General features: G+C 38.2%; 1 protein-coding gene across 1 annotated transcript in view; it reads left to right on the forward strand.

Moving 5' to 3' along the window:
• The window catches only part of ATF6 (activating transcription factor 6), a 124,005-nt gene that overhangs the window by 43,962 nt on the left and 61,418 nt on the right, over positions 1 to 18,625 (forward strand). Inside the window, exons 8-10 of the mRNA XM_075182762.1 lie at positions 4,094 to 4,279; positions 4,425 to 4,516; positions 15,195 to 15,323. Of these exons, the coding sequence (XP_075038863.1) occupies positions 4,094 to 4,279; positions 4,425 to 4,516; positions 15,195 to 15,323 (407 nt within the window). The remainder of the gene's footprint in view (positions 1 to 4,093; positions 4,280 to 4,424; positions 4,517 to 15,194; positions 15,324 to 18,625) is intronic.

Below are 18,625 nucleotides of genomic sequence, written 5' to 3' on the forward strand. Positions count from 1 at the left end.
TTAGCCAACATATACATCAGAGATGTACGATTGGCTTATTTGTAACAACTGATACTGTTTTTTTAAGTTTTGAGTATAGTTCAGAAATGGGATATTAATGTGCTGTCATTGTGAGGCATTCTACTAAACAATAGAAGTGCCAGCAGTGTGCAGAAAGACAAGCAATCTTTAAAGGTAGTGTAGTGTGATTTAGGCATGGCTCTCTAAATTATGGAAAACCTTATTGGACAATTCATTTCTATTCAGTAACATAAACTGTTACAATTACATTTTAAATCTGATCAGATTATAAACCAAAAGAAAAATAATTTTTTCAAAGACATCACATTTTTACAGTGCATGCACAAAGTAAGAAAATTGTACAATTAGTAGACTTCAATTGTACAGTACACATTCTCCAATCAATTTGAAACCAATCCTTATGGATACACATTTTGGATTTGGATTATCAATCACCCACCTACACATTTCAATTCCTTTTTTATTAGCACAAATAAGCTATAGATTTGAAATATTGTATTGTAACGTGTTCGGCAAGCTTTATAACTTAAATATCCTGCACATGCGCAATTAATGTATGAAGAGGAGCGAAGAACACCTGGAGGAGATCCGGAGACCGCGCGTTTCGAAGAGGACATGGTAAGTATGGTTTTTTTTTATCACAGAAACAGCAGTTTATCGGAACTGCTGTTTCTGTGTTCCGTTTTTCATAAATTTGAGAAATAGTTCAATCCTTATCAATGCGATAAGCATTGAAAACTATTTTTCACTTTATGAAAAGATTGATAAATGTGCCCCATAGAGAGTTGTGGTTTATTAATTAAATTCATACTTTGCAATTAAAAGACAAGGGACAGGTTACTAAAATACCTTTGCCTGTAGGAAATATGGTTAAAGGAGTTGTATGAACTGGATAGAAAAATAAAGGTGTCTCCTGAATTAATTTGGGAAATTTATCCTCTACAATGTGAATCAATCACTTTTTAAAATAAATTAATCTCTCTAAGGGACTTGTATAGCTCATGGATTTCTCAATTGTTATACAATTAAGGAGTTTATGTTGTTCTACCTATAGAAACAATAAACAGTCTTGTTAATAATGAATAATTTAGTAATGTAGTTGGTAATGCAGCTTTAAGAAGGATAACCTTTGGTTGCTTTTGTTCTAATTTATTTATTAAGTCCACAAAAGAATGTGTTTTCGGCAATGGATTTTATAACAAAATTCTCTTGAAAGTGGTGTTGATAAATTGTCTGGTCCAGTTGGTGCAGTGAGTCTGTTACAGTGTTCATAAAAATATTTGTATGTAAATGTTACTTTTAGGGACAAAGTATATTTTAGTTGGATCTGATATTGATTGTATTATGATATGAAATTTCAATTCCGTTTAGTACAGGGTTTGCACATAGAACATATTACTGTTATTTGTAGTCACTCTAAGCAGTTGCATATGAAAAATATATGTGAGTATGCTCACTACAAAAAAGAAAAAAAGTTGCCTGTAAATTTACAATATTGCTCCAGTATAATGCACCTATAATGTAGTGTTTTTACACTTCAATATGATGTGTTAGGATCGGTATCATATGTGTTACTATAATACATTCCCATGACAACGCAGAATGGAGATAATATACTTAAGTTTAAGCTGGTAGTACATTCAAACCCCACACAAAGCATAAGGAAATACAGATCTAATACTGCAGCTGGTAATTAAGGCCATGCAATTTGTGTGTATAATATACCCATCTGCCTCATTCTCACTAAGCATTTGCATTCTAGAACCTCTAAGCATAGTTTCCTAACCTACCGATCCTGCCCATTCATGTAGAGTTTTCTCCAGCATTCCATACTCCATATATTACTGTTCAGCAGTCCTACTACAGATTTTACAGTGGTCATTAAGGTCCTCCAGCCTCTACCTTAGGTAATAGAAAACGTAACATTAGCCATCCTTGTAGAAGTGTGGAATGTCTTTGCGTGCTTTTAAGCATTATCACATGTACAGAACACACGCCTAATTCAATTTACAATTGTTCTCTTACACATTACCTTGACTCTGAATCATTTCATGTTAAAAAATGTGTATGGGGGTTACTTTTTGGTTAAGCTATGGGGCCTGTTCTGGCCCCTTCTTTAGCAATTTAGACATGCAAGAATTTGAGGAAGCTAATACAACAGTGATACAGTCATGAAACAATACACATCTGAAGCAACTTTAACTAAATCTAACTATAAATTTTACTGAAATTAATTACATTTAAATGTTTCATTTACTTTATTAAATTTAGATTGAGACATGCTTCCCCTAATGCCTGGTTCATGGTCTTCATTACTGACTACTATTGTTAATCTCCTCTATGTCATAATAGACTAGAGACAGATCACTTTGCTCTTTAAAATAGTTATTGTCTGAATATTTCATCCCCCATATCTGTGTTATCAGAGACGCTTATGATCTATTTGCTAAGATATACTAGCTGAGTCCCTCTATCTACCTGAACCTGTGTTCATCAGTCAGGCCTGGGTATATGCAATACTTTGCAGATGAAATGCCCCCACCTCCATATCAATAGCTGTTACCACTAGCGTAAACCGCTTTATAAGGGGAAGCATTCTGCAAAGGGAGGAGAGAGTCTCATTCTTAAGCCAACTTATCGCAGTACTCTCTTTAATGCTTTACTGATCACTCCTCATTAATTTCAAAATGTACAGGCACCACCATACACAGCCCCTCTCGTGAATGGCATTCCTGCAGGGAATGTGCTGCAGCAGTACAGACCCTCATATTGCCTTGTCATAAATGGAAAATATGCTAGCTTGCCTTTAAAAAAATTGGATTGTTCTGTGTTTGGTCTTTTAAGATAAATATAGCCGAACCCTTGTTCTTGGTACTGTTGAAATCTTAAAATTGAAGTCCCACAGGAATAATGACAACAACCAACTGCTAACAGTTGTTCTCTTGGGTTGGTAATATAATTTATTGTCTGATACACTTCATGGATCCACACAGCTCCTAGACAAAGCTGTCAAAGGATTGTGCTTATTGCTATGCTGACTGCAAAATGCATCTTCAACCATCTTTACTCCTTATATGGAGCATCCAGTCAGCACAGAGAGAGTGGTTTCAGCTGAAATTTTGAATAGGTAGATGCCTATTGGGTAAAACACATCATACCTAGGTTTACAGAAAGCAACCTAAAGAGAACAACTCCCCTACAGTCAAACATGGAGGAGGTTCAGTCTTGTGGTTGTTGTGCTACATTTAGCACTCAGTGTCTTGAATGTTTACACTACAAAATGACCAGGTAATCTCCAGATTGCATGACGACATGAAATGGTTAACAACGTGTCAGAAAACTGTGTCTTCCGTCAAAGGTTATGGGTTTTATAGCAGTACAATGACTCCAAAAACACTTCAGAAAGCACCCAACAATAGTTCAAGTGAAGATGCTGGACTGTTCTGAAGTGGCCAGCAATGAGACCAGATCTAAATTCCAAAGAACATCTGAAGAGTTCTGAAAACAGCAGTTGGGGGCGAAGGCAATCTTCAAATACTGGAGCCGTTTGCACAAGAGAAGTGGACCAAACTGCAGTAGTGAGGAGCAGGAAGCTCATCCATGGCTAAAGGAAGTGATTGATTGCCGTTATTTTGGCCAAAAACTGTGCTACCAAATATTAAGACTAGAGTGTCATTAATATTGCCACTGCAATTCCTTATCATTCTGATTTAAAAGGATATACATTATTAAAGTTAGAATAAAAAACAAAGGTTCTTTATATTAACCGATAGAGAATTGTGGAGATTAAATAACATTGTTAATTTACCTTATGTTTAGAGGAAATGACTGTTACCTGAAAAAAATGCATGGGTGTCAATATTTTTGCACCCAACTGTATCTTCTGCCATGTCAGCAATGTCCAGTCCTGTCTAATTGTATATACGTCACTCCTTTTACTTGATCAACACTTCAGTAACACTTATAAATTGTTCATATTCACATGACATGCATTTAACAATGCCCATTTAGAGTACAGCCTGCCAGCTATACCTCAAGTAATAATTATGATTCAAACTTATTGTTCATACAGGTGAGTGTGATACGTAGGCAGCAAAGGATGATTAAAAACCGTGAATCAGCGTTCCTGTCTAGAAGGAAGAAAAAGGAATATATGCAGGGTTTAGAACTGCGCCTGAGATCAGCCTTGTCTGAGAATGAGAGACTCAAGAAGGAAAATGGGTCCTTGCAGAAACTACTGGAAGAAGTTGTATCTGAGGTGATAAAAATGGGTTACCTGTAATCGTTTTTATATCAATAAATGCCTATTAGATTGTACCTGCTTATGAGAACTATAGCTTATAGCAAAGCTGTAGTTAATTTTTTTTCTTAACTTATTGAATTTAATGTTTGTTTTCCTACAGAATCAGAAGCTTAAAGTGACTGCTCCAAAAAGGAGAGCCGTCTGCCTGATGATGGTCGCTTTATTTTTAATAATTAATTTTAACCCCATTAGGTAATGTATAATTTCTGTATATTCATTTTTAGCTGCATTAGTGTTCTAATGTTTCCATATACTTGAACATAATGGCAAAACTCACATGCACAAATTCCATTGTGGTGTTTTGAGTATTTCATTTCCTTTACTGCTTTTTTTTATTTAAATTGGTCTTTTTTTCATATTGACAGAATTCTAATTTTCCCATTTATAAATGCCGAATAGTGATAGAAATTAGATATCAGCCTCCAAGAATATATGGTTCGCTTTTCTACCATATTTTTGACCATCTACAGTCTAGAATGCTTCTAAACCTTCCAGTAGCTTAGCCCATTAATGTTGTGGTTTAAAACGGAATACATATAAGCGATAAGCGATTTCCTAGTTATTAAATGATAAACACAGCATTAATTTGCTCCTCTGCAGCATTTTGTAATATTGGACATTAGTTTCCAAGACTGTACTTGCATATGTTTTGAAGAATAATAGTGGCAAGCTACAAATTCAGATTATTTTCCTTCACATGGAGTAGAGAAAATGGTGTAATATGGTTCCGATCAGCCAAATGACTTGCTATGAATGTTGCTTGGTTTCTGGCAGACTGCTGAGAGCATTATAATGGTGTTTTTAACTTGGTAGATGTGCACCTTGTAACAATGAAGTCCCAGGGTTTTAATTTACCACAACGAGGGAAAAGGATGGTTCTCGGAGTCGTTCCACAGTATAAATTTAAAATGTTAAGAAACTCTCTGTGCAAGTCAGGACCGAAAAAAAGTGCATTCAGTACTTAATTTTATATTGAACCACTATAATGCTCATCTATAATAAATGTTATATGCATTCATCAAAAATGATACTTGATCCAGCTGTATCTATATTTCACTTCAGCAGATCTATATAACATCAACAGAATGGCAAAACTAAAAAGATGAGTATAGATAAATTCAGCGCTATTGGTTCCTCAAAAGGCCAACAGATAGCTATATCCGATGAAGGATAAAATAAAATTACAATAGCGGGATTACACCCTAATAATAACGTACAAATAGTCATTCCGCTAAATGGTCCTCTAATTATCACACTATATAGTGCCGACAGCGATTTCTTAATAGAGCTTCCGCATTGTTCATATCAGCATGTAGATGTGAATGGGTGTTGATTCTGTTCTTCTTCATACATCTAATCCTTCCCCCAAAGTGATAAACTTACAATATAAAATCGTTCAATTTTCACATAGCGGGTGCTTGTAAAAGAGGTCTAGACAATCTTACTTCCTAAGACATGAAAGAATCAATTCTCGTTAATGTTGAAAATGTCATGCAACAGAAGATATATAGAAATTCTAGTGCAGCGTGTTAAAATTCTTATATTTTACTTCAATAGTATTTTTACTAATTTTTCAAAAATTATGGGGTAAGGAAAGGACACAAAAGTAAAAAGGGGAAGGATTGAAGGGGTATATAGTGGGGAGGAACACATTAACAATTCTGCTGTTAAACCATATTGAACACATGAGGGGGGGGGGAACCCAATAGGTTCTCTTCCAATTCGTGAAAGTTACACTGGTCGAATGCTCACCAGGGAACTATTAATAGGAACATTGAGGAACTTCGCTAAGTGTAGGAGATGCAAGTAGTAATTCAGAGTCTATTCGATCTGGACGTGCTCCCTCTCCGTCCGTAACATACACATGCCAGCTGAACCACTTCATTATCGGGGACGAGGTGGCAGTGGAGTAGGGTATCCCCTCTGTCTCCATTTCAAAGCTGAATTGCACCTTGGCCACTACTTTCGATATCAAGGGTATCTGTGGTGACTTCCAACCTTGAGCTAAGGAGGCTCTTGCGGCAATCAGAATATGACTAAAGACATATTTAGCATATGATGGAAACTGGGGGGGGGTAATGTTGCAGTAATGCCACCTCCGGGGTAGGAGAAAGATTTTGTCTAGTAACCTTATTGGCTAACTGGAAGATTTGTACCCAGAACGACTGTATATGGGGACAGTTCCAGAATATATGTATCAAATCCCCCGGAATATTGCATTGCCGCCAGCAAAGTTTCGACTGGGAAGGCCACATTTTATGAAGTCGAGTTGGAGTAAGATACAATCTATTAATTGTATCATCATTTCTGTGTGATTTATACATTTGGACATTCGGAACGAGTTTGTGAAAATGGCTTCCCATTCTTCACTTTCCAACTCTAGTTGAAGGTCAGATTCCCACTGCAATTGTATTTTGGTTTTATTATCTGATGTAGAGGGGAGGGTATAGCGGTACCAGAAGGTAATGCTGGCTCTATTATCTCCTTTTGTTAATTTAGTGAACAGCAAGGACGGTGGTGTTGTAATGGGTAGACCTAGTCTGGGAAGGCAGTTAAACCAGTGTCTGAGCTGCAGGTATTTATAAAATTCCTGGGAAGGGAGGTGAAATCTTTCCTTTATTTGTGTAAAAGATAGCAAACTCTGATCGTCTAGTAATTCAGAGAATGAAGTTATTCCGTTTGATACCCATAGGGCGAGATTTAAATTGGGAATTAATTTAGCCACTGCAGCTAAAGAGATATTTTTTGTCGGGACCATAGTCATAGAGTTAGCCTTTAACACTTTGTCCCACACCACCAGGAAGTCCCTAGTTGTCTTTGGTAATTGGGCATTTTCAGGGCGCAAATTTTTTGGAACCCAGATCAAATCTGCCAATGGGAAATGTGGGTTAAGAGCTTTCTTCAGGTCTACCCATGGTTTTTGTGCATCGGAAGGGACCAGTCACGAAGCTGAGAAAGTAAGCAAGCCGCATGATATCTGTTCAAGTCTGGTAATGCCAAACCTCCCTGTTTAGGCAAATACATCTGATGAACTGGCTATTCGTGGGGGTTTGTGCTTCCAAACGTATAGTATCATAACCGAATGCAATTTATCTAAAAAAGATTTGGGGATACAAACAGGAATAGTACGGAATAAATACATCATTTTTGGGAGCAGCATCATCTTGAAGGCTGCGATCCTTCCCAACCAGGAGACCTCGCTGCAGACCCAGGAATTACTTAAAGTTGAAAGTTGGAGGGTTAAAGATGAAAAATTAAGATTAATCGTATTTTCCAGTGAAGAAGTGATCTGAATACCCAAATATTTCAGTGCTGACATCTTCCATGAGTAATGAAAAAATGTTTTAAGGAGTTGCACCTTCTCATGGGGAATATTTATTGGGAGAGCTTTGGATTTAGTAGCGTTAAGCTTTATAGTATGAAGCTCGGCTATAAATCTAAAATATTATGAAGGGTCGCCAGCAAAGTCCCCGGGTCAGTTACAAAAAGCAAAACGTCATCGGCAAATAGACATATTTTATGCAAGGTATTTTTAACAGCGGCACCAGGAAACAGATGCGAGGATCTAATGGCTATGGCAAGAGGTTCCATTGCCAAGACAAATATCAACGGGGATAAGGGACAGCCCTGTCGAGTTCCATTTGTGATCGTGAATCTATCCGACAGGAATCCGTTGCTAAACACTCTAGCCGATGGGTGGTAATATAAGGCCGTAATAGCCCTCAAGAAGTTGCCATGTAATCCAAAACGGAGAAGGACCCCCTCCATGTAGCCCCAATGTAATCTATCAAATGCCTTCTTGGCATCAAGGGAGAGGACTAACAGCTCCGACTGGGCCTCTGAGAACCATTCTATAATATAAAGCACTCTTCTTGTATTACCCGAGGCCTGCCGCCCCTGGACAAATCCCACCTGGTCTGGATGGATCAAATTCGGGAGACGTCCATTAAGCCTGTTTGCTATCAGTTTAGCATATATTTTAATGTCAGAATTCAGAAGGGCTATTGGCCTATAGTTGAGACATGATGCTGGTTCCTTCCCCGGCTTGGGTATAGCGACGATTCGAGATTCTAACATTTCAGAGGGAAATGACCCATGTGTTGTCCCTGCGTTAAATAGTTGCTCTAATATTGGGAGGAGATCTTCCTGGAACATAACATAAAAGCCATTGATATAACCGTCAGGTCCCCAGGGGCTTTGTCTCTTGGAAGGTTTTTAATAACTGTTTGTATTTCAGCTTGGGACCAGGGGGCAGATAGGGATTTTGCAGTCTCCAGGTCTACTTTTGGGATATGCAAGCTACTTAAAAAACCATCTATGTCTACCGGAGAGGGTTGATGCAATAAGCTATCCTCTTTCAAATTATATAGTTTAGCATAGTACTGAGCAAACATATTGGCTATACTTTTAGGGTTAGATACTTTTTGTCCACTTTCGTCCACTAGATGTTTAATTCTATGTTTGGCTCTTTGACCCCTACACTTTCTCGCCAAAATCTTCTCCGCTCTGTTCCCTGCAACATAGAATTTTTGCCTAAGATTAGTCAAATATTGTTGTGTTTTAGCCAGCAACCTCGGATCAGTGTCAGTTCATTTTTTAGTTCAGTAGAAGGGCGCTGTTTATTTTGGGATTCTAAGGTTTGTCATTTTAATTCTAGCTCAGTTTGGCGATATGCATTAGCTCTTTTTAACCGGGCACCTGTCTGAATCGCTAATCCCCACAATACTGCTTTCAGAGCACACCAGAAATTAAAAATATTCGTGTCCTCCGGGGCATTATTTTGACAGTATTAATGGAGAGCATTCTTGAGGTCTAATTTAGCTTCCAGCAGTGTCAATAAATATGTTGGCATGCGCCAGGGCCTAGTAGGGTCGTACGGTCGTTCTCTATGTCACGTCCACAACACTGGAGCATGGTCAGACCAAGATATTGGTAGAATTTTAATTTGTTTAGTGGCCTGTAATGTCCACTTATCAGTTAAGATAGGTCTATACGGGAGTATGAATTGTGGACTGAGGAAAAATACGTGTAGTCCCTGCCACTTCGTTCCCAAGTTCTCCAGACATCGTACAGGTCGAACTCTGCTAACAACTTAGAAAAGGCTAATGAAGGTCCTGGTACAGTGGGAAGAGTAGAATTATAAGGAGAAGATTTAAATGGGGATGACCTATCTAGCCTAGGGTCTGCCACAATATTAAAGTCCCCCATAACTATCAATTTACCCTCTTTGTGTTTCTCTATTTCCTGGAACACTCTTCTTAAAAAAGGAATCTGACGTGAGTTTGGAGCGTAAAGTGAAACCAAGGTCACTGGTTTGTTTTCTAATAGACCGACTAGAATCAAGTATCTACCCGCTTTATCTGCTATGGTAGTCTTATTCACATAAGTAACTCTACTGTTAAATAGCAAGGCTACTCCATTACGTTTTAATGGGCCATTTGCCGTGAAACAAGTCGGATAATGGTTATCTCGAAGAGTGCGGGGAGCTGCAGCCCTTAAATGTGTTTCCTGCAGGGATACTATGTCGGCATACAGCTTGTGAAATGACGTTAGGGCTAGTCTCCTTTTATTTGGAGAATTCAAACCCCTAACATTTTGCGTAAGAAATTTAACCATTTAGAATAATAAGTGTGTCTATTAAGTTATCCTGTAAGTAATCTATTGCCCTGTGGTCATTCTTAAAGCGGGGTACCCTGTAGCAGTGTATATTGGAGTAGGGAGAATGGGCCTCATGTGAGACATAGGTACACAAAACAAGAGTATTAGAAGTGGCGACTTTAGTATGTGATGGAGTGTTCCTAATTAAGGGGGAAATAATAGTGGGAACAGGAAACATAGGGAAAAAAAAGGGGGAAAAAACTGAAATAACCCAAAACATTGGGTTAGAGTATTTGCTGGTAGGGAAAGGAAAAATCCAGCAAAATAAGTAACTTGGGGCGGGTCAGGCCAATTATGGTACTCCTCATCCCTGTCAACCCAACAAACCCCTGCAATTTTAAAGGATCTAAAATTCAACCGTATAAGATGGAATATAGCCAGGGCGTAAAGATATATCGATCAAAACAACATACCAGCAAAACATTAACACAGTACAAAAATGGTACCTTAACCGTGAAACATACCCTATATATGAATAAGTATCCGACTCTTTTGCATCCAGGGGCGGAACACGATGTCCTCCAGCGACATCCAGCACCTGCAGTAAGTAACGTAACCAGATAAAAAGACACATAACACATAACTTAATGAAAACGACAAGATACTTTTAAGCATGAGTGCTTAGATGACTCCAGATAGCCCCTTGCGAGTCGTCCCCTGGAAACTGTAGGTCAGGCTTAAGTAGCCGTACAATCCGTATCTCGGAGATCATTTTGATATAGGGCTTCCCGAATATTTACTCAAATGTAGAAAGATCAGGACCATTAAGGCCCATTACAATACTCATTTCGACCAGTCCTGTCTCACGCGGGAACTAGGAACTGAAGCAGGCTCCTGAACAGGGACATTCCAGGTTTTCAATAACGCTATTCCTTCTTCAACCGAAGAGATAATGTGAGTGGAATTATTCCTCCTAATGATTAATTTGACAGGGAATCCCCATCTATATATGATGTCTTGGTCTCTTAGAGCTTTAGTGATTGCTTGAAAGGATCTCCGTTTAGAAATCGTAGCCATAGAGAAGTCTTGAAATATCTGAAGATTCTGAAGGAATTCAGCTTTATCTTCCGATCTGGCCGCTCTCAAGATACGTTCTTTAGTTTGAAAGAAGTGGATTCTCATAAGTGTATCTTTAGGTAGGTCATCCAACACTGATCTTGGTCTGGGAAGCCTATGTATGCGGTCAACCATCAAGTCCTGTTCAGTCGCGTCAGGCAATAGTTTACGGAAAAGATCCAATACATAGGGGAGTAGTTCAGCTGAGGTAATGGAATCTTGAATACCCCGAATCTTAATGTTATTCCGTCTGGATCTATCCTCCATATCCGCAAATTTGTCCCGAAATTCTGCTTTCAGGGTTTCATGTTCCGTTATGAGATTATTGTGTGAGGCCGCCAGTTCCTCCATTTTGTCTTCAATGTGGCCAGTACGACCACCCAACTCAGCAACTTCCCTCTGTATCTCCCTGATCGACGATCTCATTTCTGATAATATTTCAGATTTAAATGTGGAGAACAGGTTCTGCATAGCCTTGATCGTGATAGGACCATCAGAATCCGGGTTGTCAGTAGGGACCACACCGTGAGCCGCCACCTGAGTAGCTGGTGTAGCATCGGAGGCCTTGGTCCTGGATGTCTCCAGCCTCTTAGAGGTACCCACCTCCAGGGTAGAAACCTGTGGTTTGAAGAATTAAACTGGTGAAGCAGATGAGATGCCTTTCGCATTTTTTTTCGGAGCCATTCCGGCGTCGCTCAGGAAGAGCATCAATAAGATAGAAAACTTTCCAAGACACTGGTTGCGCGGGAGCCCGTAGTATGATAAGTGATATGTTGATAAAGCAACGTTAGCTCTGGTCGGTTGACATTGAAGATAATTAGTTCAGAGATATTTAGGTTGACATGGGTAGAGGGACCCCCTGCAATCACGCCATGTGTATAAGTGATTTAGGCATATTTCAAAGGTGTAAAAGGCTCAGGATTATTACAGATAAGAGCTATATTTTTAAGCAGCCACCAGGTGGCAGTGTTGCCTTATTTTTGCCTCCGTCTAGAGAGAAACTGAAATGGAGTGTAGAGAGCACTGCAGTGTTACAGCACTACCAATGCCTGTAATTTGTGGGGGGACACGGGCACAATACCTTAGCCGGCCAGCCAGCAGCTCTGGTGGTAGTGGAGCAGATACAACTCTGTTCGCTGCCATACACAGCAACTCCTCTCCCTCTTTTTCAGATCTCTGTACACAGTGCCTGCTGAGTCGGTCCCGCAGTTCTCTCCGGTCCCCAGCTACCGCTGAACGCTCTGCCGGGATGTAGCTAACTTCTGCAGGTTAGTGCTGCTCCCTAATATCGCGGCCAGGCGCCATGTAATGAGGCAGGTCGAATGCGCAGCAGCAGGCCCCACACCTCTCTCCGTCGATTGCAGGCTTTCCTGTCACTCTCCGTGTGTGCCGTTGGCACAACTATCTAGCGGTCCGCAGGGGTGGTTTTGGGTCCCAGAAGTCCCGATGTTAGTGGACTAGGGCACCGTTTCCCCGGAGCTTGCCAGTCAGGCGTTTATCTCCGATGGCGTCCAAACCACGCCCCCAAAATTCTTATATTTTAATATATCCAAATACACACACAGGGGTAAATGTATCAAGCTGAGAGTTTGCCTGCAGGTTTGAAAAGTGGAGATGTTGCCTATAGCAACCAATCAGATTCTAGGTATCATTTTGTAGAATGTACTAAATAAATGATAGCTAGAATCTGATTGGGTTTTCAAACCCCCCGGAAAACTCTCAGCTTGATACATTTACCCCACAATCTTTAACAAGAATTATAAAAAAAAAAAGGGACGCAATTCAAAAGGAGATGCGGTTGCTCATACCAGAAGACAGAAGAAAATCACATGGAAAAGCTAGGTGGTAGTTCTGAATTATCAACACATGAGTTCTCTGCAAAGGTGTTCGCTTCCAGGATAGGCTGCCTGTTCTCCAATATACCAACCACCGACGCGTTTCGACTACTGAAGGAGTCTTTTTTAAGGTAGTAAGATGGTACTCTTAGAGGTTCTATATATACATCTACTTCCTGATCACATGACCTAACTATTAAACTCTTCCGTATTGTCCACATAAAACACATAAAATCCGTTGCTAATAAAACTTCTATTCTCATTACAAAAATAACAGATACAATATATTATTTGTACGTTATTATTATGGTGTAATCCTGCATTATTATTCATCATCGTCATAATCATCATTTATTTATAGAGCGCCACTGATTCCGCAGCGCTGTACAGAGAACTCATTCACATCAGTCCCTACTACATTGGAGCTTACAGTAAAATTCCCTAATATGCACACAGACAGACAGAGAGAGACTAGGGTCAATTTTGATAGCAGCCAGTTAACATACCAGTATGTTTTTGGAGTGTGGGAGGAAACCGGAGCACCCGGAGGAAACCCTCACAAACACGGGGAGAACATACAAACTCCACACAGATAAGGTCATGGTCGGGAATTGAACTCATGACCCCAGCGCTGTGAGGCAGAAGTTTTAACCACTTAGGCATCGTGCTGTCCATATTATAAATTTATTTTATCCATCATCGGATATAGCTATCTGTTTGGCCTTTTGAGTAACCAAATGCACTCTTCTTTCTAGTTTTATCATTTACCAACTAACTAGTGTACGGTTATTATTTTGGTAATTATTTAGCTGCAATTGTCTATGGCATCTTCTTCTAGGGGTGTGTATGCTAATGGAAATTAGAAGAAGAACACCTTATTTATTTAAATTAATAAGTAAAGAATGGTGCTCACTTCTTGCAACCAAGATTTCAACTTTTTCCATATTAAAAAATAAAAATTCACTTTATTCTACCAAAAATTGCTAAAATGGTGTGGTACCACAAATAACAATGTTGTAAACAACATAACTATAACTCAGTTAGAACTCTTATAATGATGAAATTAAAAGTCTTTATCAAACTCCAGAGTGCCTTTTTCCAGTCTGTAGCTGGGTAAGCATACTATGACAAGTCCTCCAATGTTATGTGTCATCAAAAGCAAATCACCATCTTTTACATGTTTCATAAGCTCATGCTTACTTCCTCAGAAAGTGGAGAATAAAAGTGGAGAATAAAAATAAAAAAATCTTATTAAAAGAGCTGCAGTCTCCAAAAATAGTGATCTGGATCCAATATGCATACCTTTTAGAATAACATCTGTGATTCAAATAAATAGTGAATTAATGCTAAACCATATGGATGTGAGGATGTTCCAAACCCCCAGCAAGAAATGTTTCCAAAAAAAATAAAAATGGGAAGCACATATTCGTATTTCATGATGACTGCATCAATACTATTTCCAATTTGGATTTCATAGTGAAAGGCTGGCTGTTAAGATTATGAAATGTTTAATACTCAGGTGAAACAGCCTTTTTAAGCAAAAAAAAAAAAAATGATGAGCTTTGGAACTAGCATTGTTGTGGTTGATAGGAACCCAATCCTGCAACTAATTCAGGGTCTTTATCAGTTATGTTGAACACATCTCACTAGTGAAATAATAAAAATATGGATACGTTTTATTCTTTGCGTTTTATAATGATCCTTGAGGCTTTTTAGTGTGCGCTCGGAGCTATTTATTAAACATCTGCTGATACAGGCTTTCCAACCACACTTATTCATTTAATGATAAATTAGATGTTGTCTTAGGTATGGTAATATTTTAACATGTATATTATAAATTTAAAACCTTTTTTGAGCGAGAATTTCACATTCTGCTACGGGACACTTTTGTTGTCAACTATAGTAGCTATGTCGAGTTTCTAGAATGTTTGTTGTTTTTTTAATATTTGTATTTTTATTAGTGGTGTTAGCTACTGGATTCTGCCATTTGATTTTATTTCATTTTAAATATAAACTTACTTTAATGGTGTTTGGTTCTATTTGAGAACATTCACTGCTATAATATAGTTATTCACACTGACCTTAACACATCATAGGACATTGAGGATTAGTGGGCTCACACCTGAAAGGAGGCGAAGGAAATTCTGTTCTTGTTATACAGAGCCACTGAAATGAATTAGAGAGCCTCTTACCTTGTGTTGTAGTTTAGTACTAGTACTTTGTTTCTGCCAAGTGGTCTGCATTGTTTAAGACTTAAATGTGAGCTAATTAATATTATTTTGACAAAAAAATTAATGTTTGATATTATATCCTTTTTCTAGTATTTTGGAGTCTGACCCAGGTCCATTTGATGTAGAAGTGAGCACTGTCCTCCACAATAGGCACTTGCTTGAGTTCTCATCTGGTGAGCTAAATGTGAAAGATAAGGAAATGCCACTGCAGGATACAAGGTAAATAAACCTTTATGTTTGGGTCTTTATGCTTTTAATTTTAGATGTTTTGCCTACATTATGTTTATAGATAAAAGGATTGCATTTTCTATCTGAAATTATGAATTGGCATGCGAGTTCTAAGTCATTTCAGCCCCGCTTCTTTTTTACACTTCAGTGCCTTTAGTGATCCAAAGCTTCTAAACATGTTACCTAAGGAGGGAATGCACCACTGGAAAGACAGAGAGCAGCCTACTTCTACTATTTCGATATTGGGCTAATTTCAGATTGCTCTTTGGTTGGAACAAGGGTATTTTTTTTTTTTTTTATTCAGACACCACATACTTTGCAAAGTCTGTCACTGAGATGATAGTTCATCTTTATATGTAGACAATTATCTTGCCTGACATATCCATCAACTTATGTACAGCATGCGTTTATAGGTTTGATTAGTTTCTAGATTCGAAAAGTAAGAAAACTATATTAGCATTTCATTAACTTTTTCCATACTGTATCATTCAAACTGACTAATTTTGTTGTCAAATTTACATTATTAGAACTAAAAGTATCTTGAAAATTAGATTTTAGGAACATAGACAGGAAATAAATGTGAAAACCCAAGAGATGGCTTTAGATCATGTTTCAGACTATTTTACAAATGGTGAATGCATTAAGAAACTTCACTGTCAGATTATGCATTGATTCTCTAATATCATTAGGTTTAAATGATAGTTCAACTTTGTTTAATGTAGTGTTTTCATTGTAATATTGTTAAAAAAAAATATATGAAACATATTTAGGGGCCTATTAGTTAAAGCTAATTTACTTGTAAATTCCCCGAAAACAGCTGTTTTTGGGAATGGACGCATATTTAAGTATTTTTCTAATCTATCAACACTGCATCGCAGCAGATATCATAGGTACCTGCTGCTTTGCATTTTTTTTCCGAAATACATAGCAGTCCCCATAGATGTCTATGGAGACTGCTATGTACCGCAATTTAACAACATTTAAAAAAACTTTTACACCTATGGTAATGTACAACAGCTCAGGCTGTCTTACATTACCATTCTTGATAGTTTTCAACACTGTTCAGCTCTCCTTCGAAGTCCAGAGCTTCACAGGAAATGTGTGGAGGGATCACATGATCCCTCCCTGTCGCACACCGCTCTCTCTCTGGGATGTTTGTGCGCATGCCCGAGGTTTTCATCATGCGCACTGGAGCGAGAAGAGGACCCCCGTGGATCACAAACTTCTTTGGAAGTGAAGAGGCAGTGGTAAGTTTTGCACTTCACAGGAAGTTTTTCGGAATTGCTGTTCCTGTGTTGCTTTTTTCATAAATATGAGAAATAGTTCAATCCTTATCAATGCGAAAAGGATTGAGAACTATTTTTCATTTTATGCAGTGGTTGATTAATGTGCCCCTTAATTTTTGTAAGAATAATGTATATTTTTAGCACATTTAGTAATTATTTTTACTGTAATTAGGATATATTGGCAGAGATTTGGAGAGAGCAACATTATAAAATACTACATATAAGCTACTATGCTTTTAACATAAAGTATCAAGCTATTTTGATATTTATTTATTTTTCTTATCAATCATTTGATTTTTTTAAGAAACAGTACCAACAGTTGCACAATTATTACCCACGTGGGGGTATTATATGGATGTTACTAAGTTTACCAATGTACATAAAAGAAATAGTACAGTACAAAGACATCAGCGATAATATCTTGTGATTAATAAAGAATGAATACATTTTTATAAGCTCATTAATTTTACAGTGGTTTTTCACAGAGAAAATAGATTATATGAAAGCAATAAAATACAAGATATATCTACAAATGGTGTTTTGAATGACTGGGTCTCTCCCCAGACGGCACACTCTATCAGGAACAGTCTAATTCTCATAGTTTTTCAATAACAAATAGTGATTTCTACCAGCGATACCAGATTTTCTTATATTTATCTAATTTGTTACGACTCGTATACATGTATCTTTCATGACCAACTATATCATTGACCAGATCAATCCAGTCTCCAAGGAACAGACGTTCTGGTGCCATACATTTTCTGACAATAATAAATTTAGCCAACATAACATATGGGCAGCACGGTGGCTAAGTGGTTAGCACTTCTGCCTCTTAGCACTGCTGTCATGAGTTCAATTCCCGACCATGGCCTTATCTTTGTGGAGTTTGTATGTTCTCCCCGTGTTTGCGTGGGTTTCCTCTGGGTGCTCCGGTTTCCTCCCACACTCCAAAACAAATACTGGTAGGTTAATTGACTGCTAACAAATTGACTCGTGTCTGTGTGTGTGTGTGTGTCTAGTAGGTACAAATAAATTAAGGAAATATGATGTCGAGGTCACAGGCCCATTAATAGGAGTTGGAAGGGATCACTCAACAGTTATGGGGTAGAATCTCTAAATTAAAAAGTAAGGGTATATTGAATGTGTAGATACCTGTAAAAGTAGGTCTTAGTAATGCCATGTGCCAATTTAAGTTGGTCAAAGGTTAGAAGAGACTCTCGGTCATGTCTTTGAGAGAGGGTCTCGATCCATACGTATAAGTTCTCCAAGGTTAGTATTGAACCAAAGGGGGTTTCCGGAGCATATTCAGAGTCATGAATGAGCCTGGATGAAAGGTGCCATAATTTCATTACCTTAAACAACAAAGAGAACTTGCATCAGGAAATGGATTCATATATAGGGAGAGCCTTCTTCAGCAATTAAGTAATCCTGTAGCTCGGTGTAAAATCTAGACGTCACCCATTGTCTAATATGTGCCAATTGTGAGACATAATAGCATAACTTGAAATTTGGGAGGGCAAGTCCACCCATTCTCCTAGATCTGCAAAGAGTTGTGAGCTTAACATGAGCCCTCTCTCCACCCATACCAAGGATACGATATAATGATCTATCTTCTTAAAAGCAGCTTTAGGGACATAAACAGACGATTGCTGCAGTACATATAAAAATTTTGGCTGTAGAATCGTTTTAATGACATTGATACACCCTGTGACCGTGAGCGGCAACTTTTTCCAAGCCTGCATCCTACCTGTCATATAGTCACTTTGAGGCTGAATATTACAATTCAAAATAATCTGACATATCTTTTGAGATCCAGATACCCAAGTACTTAAATTTATCGGCCCACTGCAGGGGGGATGTGGAACAGGAGTAGTATTGTATCCACTATATTAGCGCCGTTCCTATGTATATGTTTTTTAGGCATATCATGCAGTCCATACTTCTAATTCCCAAGGTGTATCCTTACTTATCCAGAAACTAATCAAATTTGCACTAGATATAGTTCAA

Source organism: Mixophyes fleayi, chromosome 8, assembly GCF_038048845.1.
Source record: "Mixophyes fleayi isolate aMixFle1 chromosome 8, aMixFle1.hap1, whole genome shotgun sequence".
NCBI classification, from domain to species: domain Eukaryota; kingdom Metazoa; phylum Chordata; class Amphibia; order Anura; family Limnodynastidae; genus Mixophyes; species Mixophyes fleayi.